Source organism: the organism of the source record quoted next, unplaced genomic scaffold (assembly GCF_019419815.1).
Source record: "Pyrus x bretschneideri cultivar Hongxiangsu unplaced genomic scaffold, Pyrus_bretschneideri_v1 Contig5, whole genome shotgun sequence".
Taxonomy (NCBI): domain Eukaryota; kingdom Viridiplantae; phylum Streptophyta; class Magnoliopsida; order Rosales; family Rosaceae; genus Pyrus; species Pyrus x bretschneideri.
In genome coordinates this window covers 7,549,008-7,557,010 of record NW_025999787.1, presented here as the reverse complement: position 1 = coordinate 7,557,010, position 8,003 = coordinate 7,549,008, and the positions used below count along the sequence as shown (strand labels likewise).

At 33.0% G+C, this 8,003-nt stretch overlaps 1 protein-coding gene across 1 annotated transcript; it reads right to left on the bottom strand.

The window, feature by feature from the left end:
• Positions 1-1,884: 1,884 nt before the first annotated feature.
• On the bottom strand, positions 1,885-4,230 carry LOC103954257 (deoxypodophyllotoxin synthase). Its single transcript, XM_009366067.3, has 3 exons — positions 3,782-4,230; positions 2,916-3,240; positions 1,885-2,383 (listed from the first exon to the last, which is right to left on the bottom strand). Exons 1-3 carry the CDS (start codon positions 4,153-4,155, stop codon positions 2,126-2,128), a joined length of 957 nt encoding a protein of 318 aa, XP_009364342.2. The 5' UTR covers positions 4,156-4,230; the 3' UTR covers positions 1,885-2,125.
• Positions 4,231-8,003: the final 3,773 nt, after the last annotated feature.

Here is an 8,003-nt window from a genome sequence, read left to right as displayed (position 1 = left end):
AAATCAAATCAAACCGAATATATTCAAAAAATAAATAATTGAATCCACTTGAATATTAATTCAAATAGAATTCTCATGGGTACAATTATTTTTCTTCAAGCTCTTCCTCCATATCCTCTTTGCATATTGGATCATCACTTTGGCCTCCATTTCCCATCCTTAATCATACTAATGTATCCAAACGGAAACCATATTTTTACAGGTCGCTTCATTGTACGCCAAATGCTAATGGAATTATTTTTTGAACAGGTTAATTACATAAATATTCCTTTAAGTTTATCAAGTTTTCACAAAACGTCATCACGTTTGAAACATTACAGTAACTGTCACATCCCGGTCCGGGCGGGACCACTTTCCCGGCCAACTCCACCGTAACACGATATTGTCCACTTTGAACCCCCAGCATACCATCACGGTTTTGTTTCTGGGAACTCACACGAGAACTTCCCAGTGAGTCACTCATCATGGGATTGCTCTCGCGCGCTACTCGCTTAACTTGGGAGTTCCGATAGAACCCGAAGCCAATGAGCTCCCAAAAGGCTTCGTGCTAGGTAGGGATGGAAATATACATTTAAGGATCACTTCCCTAGGTGATGTGGGATGTCACAATAACACTCACATGGGCTTAGTCTTCTTGTTGCTAGCTTGATGCTGTGATAAAATAGTAGCCAACATTTCCTCCGATATTTACTTAGGCAAGCCAATTAAAATATAAAGAATGAATAAAAAAAATTAAAATCAAACTGGACCAAACCGAATTAATTCGGTTTATCATTTAAATTTTGAAAAAACCAAATCAAACCGAATAACTAATTTCATTTTATTTTCGGATGTGACAAAAAACCGAACCGAAATGAACCAAATCCACTCCCACCCCTTTCACTTGTAAAGAACTTGACCTCGAGTTCTCCTTGAACCGAATTTGATCATAAGTAGACAAGTAGCTTGATCAGCAAATAAATTCTTCAACTTAAGGAGTGTCGAGATTTTACAATCATGAAATCAAAATCATAAGTAAAATTGGAATATTCAACTTTATAATTTAATTATTTCTTGACTGACGACTATTGCACCCCAAACTTGCTTGTTCAGTTAATCTTGAAATTTAATTCCACATTGATCGGTTGTGGATTTTTCATCATATTTTTCAATTAATTTATATCCACACCTTGAGTTTCAAGGTGGATCACTTGTAAGTTTGTCACTCGTATCCCTTCTTGAATCAAAATAGAATTCTCATGGGTACAATTATTTCTTCAAGCTCTTCCACCATATCCTCTTTGCATATTGGATCATCACTTTGGCCTCCGTTTCCCATCATATACAAATGTATTCAAACAGAAACCATACTTTTACAGGTCGTTTCATTGTACACCAAATTCTAATAGAATTATTTTGTTCTTTCTTTCGAGTGACATTGCCCTTAAAAAAAATAAAAAAATAAAAAAAAATAATGAAAATGACTTGAAAACTTTGAGTTTTAATCAAAAGAACAAAAAGGTGTTGTAAGCGAATAGTATCAGGAGTGACATTTTAGTGTAAAAATATCATTTTTGTTAAAAGTGAACAGTACCAGGAGTGTTTCGTTAAAACTCCCCTTACAAAAAGGACATTACATATACATATCACAAAAAATTCGATTTCAAAAGGGTCCTTGCAAACTAAATCTAATATCTTATATATAAAGTATTTTTGCTTGGGATAGTACTATTCGCACACCTAGTTTTACTTCTCACAGTCCCTTGTTAATTTTTTTATCGTTAATCTTCTTCAATTCATTGAATTTGACGGCTGAAAATTTAAGAAGTGTGTGAAAAGTAAAATGAGCATATGAAATGTTCTCGTCACGGGGAACCGTGCTCAACCACACAATAATTCTTGGAATGGAAGAAAGCCAAAGTTGAATGCTTTATTACACATAGATAGTTGGAGTGTTCTGGGCTTGGAAGGAAGCAGCCGTGAAATTCCACAACTTAAGCACATGCTAATGCACCTGGACATTAAGTAATTAACAACAAAGATTCCTGCTTGATAGTACATTTATTAGTTATTAACACCGCAGTATTATTTTTTTCCATAATATTTTTATCCAGCATCAAGTTTGAGTCCTCCTCAGTCCAGCAGATTAAGCTGCAGAATTTGTAACACCGCAAAAGGTATTGACAGGAGAGACTAAGTTCCTGGCCTCACCCCTACTGTGAAACCTTATATACTCAAGACTGTCAAGTGGGTTATAGAGCAGTGGGTGCCTCTCGTCCACCAGTTCTTGTGGTACTTGTATTCTTCCGTTGTTGAATGTAAACAACCCTAGTGAGTACCTCGTCTTGTCTCCACAATGCTTCACTCGATGATGACAAGCTTTTATTCTATCGTTGCTCCATACCTTATCGAACCAAGTCAAAATAACCAATTAGATCATTACTTCTAGTGTATGTCCAATCTAATGCAAAAGATCATAAACAAGAAGAATTTAGTCTATCATCCAAGAATACTTTTCATTATGATTATATGCTTACTGCTTTTTAAATATTGAACTTGTTGGATGGATGTATTCTGTGTATTCTTCTACTTCTATTTTTGCATTTTATCATTTTTTTATTATCCATACAAGTATAGTTTTTCTTTTTTAAGTGTAAATAGACACTTATTTACAAAATATACAATAAATTTACATAAATCCGCCTAGGCCCTCCCTACCGTCCGACTAGCGCCCAACGTTTTTTAGAACCTTGATAGAAGTACCTGCCGGCAAGAGGAGGAATTACCAAGCGACGGTGGGGCGTTTGGGTCTGTGCTGCGTCGGAAGGAGACACAAACTTGGAAACGGCAGACCCTCAGCGGCTAAGTAGTACTAGTGTAAGGTAATTGAAAACTAAGTAGTTGATGGTATTTAATTATATGGGAATGGGACAAACCTGCAATCCATCACCGGCCAAGAACACGAACTGTGAAGGTACCGACTCAATGCTAATCCAGTCACCATCCTTGGTTTTAACCTCCAAACCACCAACGTCGTGCTGAACAACGATGGTGGTGAAGTTCTTGTCTGTATGGCTCGCAAATCTCAAGGTTGTACGATCAGCTTCCTCTGGTTTATTATACTTGAGGAATCTAAGAAGGTGGCTGTTGGCACTAGCAACAGACTCGTACTGCTTTTCTGCTCCATAGCTTTCGAATAGCATTTGTTCCACTTTGTGCTCCAACTCTGATAGTAATTGGGCAAATGAATCTGTAGTTTCACTGCGGTAAAACAAGAAAAAAAATGATACGTATGTATAATATATATAAGAAATTCAACATTTGGTTTATTCCGGTCACACTTTTAAGCGCTTTTATAAGCTAGAATCATTTTGAAGTTTTTTGCGAGATGCAGCCATAAGCGCTCTGGCCTTAAAAAATAAAACGCCCTTTTTTTTTTTTTTTTTTTTTTTTTTAGAAGAAAATTGAAACGTTTCAACTAGCAGTCCTATAAACATATTGTTAGACACAGAACGGAATCCTATTCGAATCCTTTTCTCCTAATCCATCAAATCAATAAATCTGTGTCATTGAAATTTAATTAAACGGCTACAAATAGGAGGTCACTTTAAAAGTTATAATAACTTCAGCCGTTTGATCAAATTTCAATGGCACAAATTCTCTGATTTGATGGATTAGGAGAAAGGGATTCGGAGATAATCATTTCCCTTAGACACAATCATAGTTTAGAAAGTTGACAATTTGGCTGGAGAGTAATATTTAAATCTAATAGAATTAGGAAAAGAAAACTAGAAATACTTACCAGAAATTACTCTTTCCATCGGGCCACATGAGATTTTTGAACTTCTGAGTTTCTTCTGGAGATGTGACATTATCAATGGCGATACCTTCATAGAGTGGCATGAGGTGGTTCGGTCCAATATACCCACGATATGGTTCTTTACTAACGCTCTTCACTTTGTTTTCCAAAGGAACCTCAAACAAATCTTTGGCCTGGCCAAAGATATCGTTCAGAAGTTGTTCAGAAATTTGATCGTACTGCGCCACGAAGCCACCGTACTCTTCGAGTGCATACCGGACTTTTTTGGAGGTCGACAGCCAAGAACTTGAGCCAGGCTTCAAGACATCGACGGAGAAATCGATGATAGGAAGCTTTGGAAGTGTTAACGAGTCCATTAATTTAACTAGTACTGGGATGCTATGCAATATTTTTCTCTCTACTTGGTGAGGAAAGTGATGGTATCAAAGTGAGATGTTTCATGCTGCTTTTATAGTGGTTTTTCATGCATTAGAGTTCACTATAAAACTAATAAAAATTAAATGAAGTAAGTCAAGCATTTCGATATTCCGGTCACATTTTTTATTTTTTAACTTTATGTGGTTGCAAGACGGTATCATTTTGAAATTCTTACTTAATCATTTTGAAATTCTCATATTTTATGTTGTAATATTTTTTTGGTCAGAAGATGTATAACACTGAAACACACAACAGTATGTTAGTTGACTTATGATGCATACAGTTTTTACTCAGAAAATTAGAATTAGATGTCTCATTTTAGACTTTGTAGATTAAACATTTATGCTTTTTGAGTTTTTGATTAAGCTCTTGAAACATTTGACTAAGATACTCAGACTTGAACTACTTCAGATTAATTGAAATTAATTTACATTTAAATATTTGCTATATATTTTAAATAATTTCAACTATATTTAAGTCTAAAAATTTAAACTTTTCAAATCTAAATGTACACCCACGCCAAATGGTAACGTACCAACATTAAATGAAAACATACCAACGTCAAACAAAAACATACCCACCCCAAATTAAAACGTACCCAATTATAAACTATATTGAAATGAATATTTATCTTTTGGAATGTTTAAAAATATGTTTGATTCATACACAATGCTCTATGGTCTTGTTTTTTGGTAGATAAGTCTATGGAACAACTTTTAGTTGATCGGAGATAAATCCTTATTATTGTAGATAATGCTAAATAATAACGATAAATCATATAATTTTGAATTAACAAAAAGGCTATTGTCCGTTAATTAATGACTCTTTCTATAAATAAAAAAATTTAATTAAAGTAATTTAAACTTTTACATTGTTAACGACTCTTTCTATAAAAAAAAAAAATTAATTAATTAAAGTAATTCCTCATTATTAGGACAAAAGTAATAAAACTTACGTTTTGAAAATAAACGTACCAAAAATTCAAATGTACCAAAAACTAAATGTACCAAAAATTCAAATGTACCAAAAAGCCAAATGGACTAAAAATTCAAATGTACCAAGTAACTAAATGTACCATTATAATCAAACATACCAATATAACCAAACGTACCTAACAACGATTTTTGTTACATTTTATTTAATTTACTAAAATAAATATTTTAATAAAAAATAAAAAATAAAATCTTAAATTATCATAATAAGAGATGCATAAAAATAGAAGGAAAAAAGGGAATGCTATCGTGAATAAACTTCTAATGAAATAAAATTAAAGTACTAAAATTGTAGGAAAAAGATTTAATCAAAAAGAATAAATGTTTAATCTATGACATTTAAAACTGAGACGTTTATATCAAAACGTCTTTCTTTACTTGATAAATAAGATTGTTAAGTATGTGGTTGGTCAATGACTTGTATCGTCCAGAAGCAAAACTCGGTTCGATCACCTACTTGATTTTCCAATTGGCGGTCAAAATCGACAGGCTAATCCTGCCGCTCAGTTACTGGTTCTCTCTCTCTGCTTGCTTTCTTTGAATCTTCTTATTAATATATTTCTTTTTCCTCCTTAAACGTGATGCAAGCATTTTCTTACTTTTCAGTTTTCGATTTCAAATTTGAGTATAATTGTACTCTTATATATTCTTTCAAACATAAATTGATGTGTGACATTATTTATGTTTTAGTTTTATCATACATACATTTTTTTTCTTTTATCAATTTAGCTGTTAATGATAATGTGACGAATATAGTGCTCACATTTTGCTAATGTGGATGAAATTTGAACCATGTGGATTACAAAATTAAAAAACGCACCAACCCTCTCTCTTCTTCCCTCCCGTATTCTCTCTTCCTTTCTCCCCTTCACATTAACTTTAGGGTGATTTTCAAAACAGATCATGACGTTTCAATTTATCATTTTGCACCATAAATATTAAAATTGTTATCAATTTATTTTGGCATAGTTGATTGTTTGATTCTTAATTAGATGACATGGTGAGTGTGAGACCCATATATAGACAATATCTAAGTAACAATGCATCATATTGACAAAACCTCCTTAATTTAACGAATGATTAGACTTTAAAAGAAAGAAAGGTAAAAATTGATGCAATTTCAAAACTTCAGAGTGCAAAATTATCATCACCCACTTTAAAAATCACCTCAAATCTAAAATGTAATAAGCCATATATTTATTTTACTTTATCAAATGTGTATGAAATTCATCCAAGCCTAGGTAGAAGAGCAAGTGATATTAGACCAAAACACGAGAACAACAAGAAGCACATGGAGCATGTGGAGATACATACAATTTTTTTTTTTTTTTGGTATTTTCAGTGCTTGTATTCTCTTTGGCAAAGTCACACATGAGTGGTTGCTATTTCGAATTTAAGTTCTTGTTTTGTTTAGGTGAGGATTAATTTAAACAAGGGTAGTACTTTCCATCCACACCAATTTCTACTTCACACACAACTTTCAATTTTAAACTGTCGAATCGAATAATTGAAAAAAATTAATAATTAAAAATTAACAAGAATATACGAGGTAAAAATGAATGTGTAAATAATATTTTTCTTTAAACAATTATTACATGTAGGGCAGTGGCTCGAGCGACAAGTTGAGTGGTTAGCATTTGAAAATTTTATTTTTTAAGTGTTCATCTACTTGTATAATAACATATAATTATCACTCAGTGTTTCGAATGCATTAAAATTTTCTCTTTCAACATTCGTGCTTGGAATATCAAGTTTGCCAACTCTGACCAAAAAATGAAAAACAAGTCCACCACGTTTGATTTTAAAAGAGATAGAGACGAACAAATCCACCAACACAAAAAGTACTTGGACTAACAAAATTCTCTTTCATTTTTCTTTTTGTTGGATTTTGTAATTTTAACCTAAGATTTTATGAAACTAAAAGAGAATTTATTGTACTTTTCTTATTGTAACTTCCCTTTAACAATATATATATTTTTTTAAAATACAATATTAATTTTATTGAAAAAAAGCATTACAAAATACATATTCATAAAAAATATGCTTAAAGTTGGTCCTTGCAACACTATCTAAAAAAATACGTTGAACCATAAAATTGCGAGATAATAATGAGTTGGAAATACATGTCTTACTCATAGAACATATGAAGTCAATGCTTAGAAGAGATAATGTGAGAGATCAAAACTCTCAATATAAATTTTGGAGCAAGAAACACAACGCCCCACTCTTAATGAATCACCGCATAATTCAAGAGCACCGATTTACGGTAGATTTAGCAAACTAAACAGCTCCGTTAAAGAAATTCAAGCACCAAATTGTAGAACCTGGAAATTAAGAAATAGACAAACTAACCAACCCAAATGGCCACCTACTACATCCATCACGTCATTCGGGCTATACCCATAGCACCGTCCCGACCACACCCTAACCTTCGACTATACCGATACAACCCAGACCTCCAATCATGTCAGAAAATTGCTCCAAATTTTTGTAGTGTACATGAACCAAAACAATGCGCTGTCATGACCACGAGTTTCATGGTGACTTCTACCCTTTTTATTTTTTTGGACAACATAGTAACTTTTACGCTATACTAGTAAAAAAAACAAACAAAAATCAAAAGATATTCCATGGCCCACATTGAGAAGAAATTGTGACTAGAATACACACCTCAGTATGATAGGTGATGTTCCTTATCTATGGACACATGTATTCTTATAGCATAACAATTTAATACATTTAAATTCGAGCTTTGAAAAACGCCCAGAGGCTCAGCATGACAAGTGGTTTTCCTC

Bases quoted from the DNA above. Each gene is read 5' to 3' on its own strand.
- LOC103954257 (XM_009366067.3), bottom strand. From the start codon at position 4,155: ATGGACTCGTTAACACTTCCAAAGCTTCCTATCATCGATTTCTCCGTC. The intron at 3,241-3,781 runs GTAAGTATTTCT...GTTTTACCGCAG, and splicing joins GATGGAAAGAGTAATTTCTG to TGAAACTACAGATTCATTTG. The intron at 2,384-2,915 runs GTTTGTCCCATT...TGGTTCGATAAG, and splicing joins TGGCCGGTGATGGATTGCAG to GTATGGAGCAACGATAGAAT.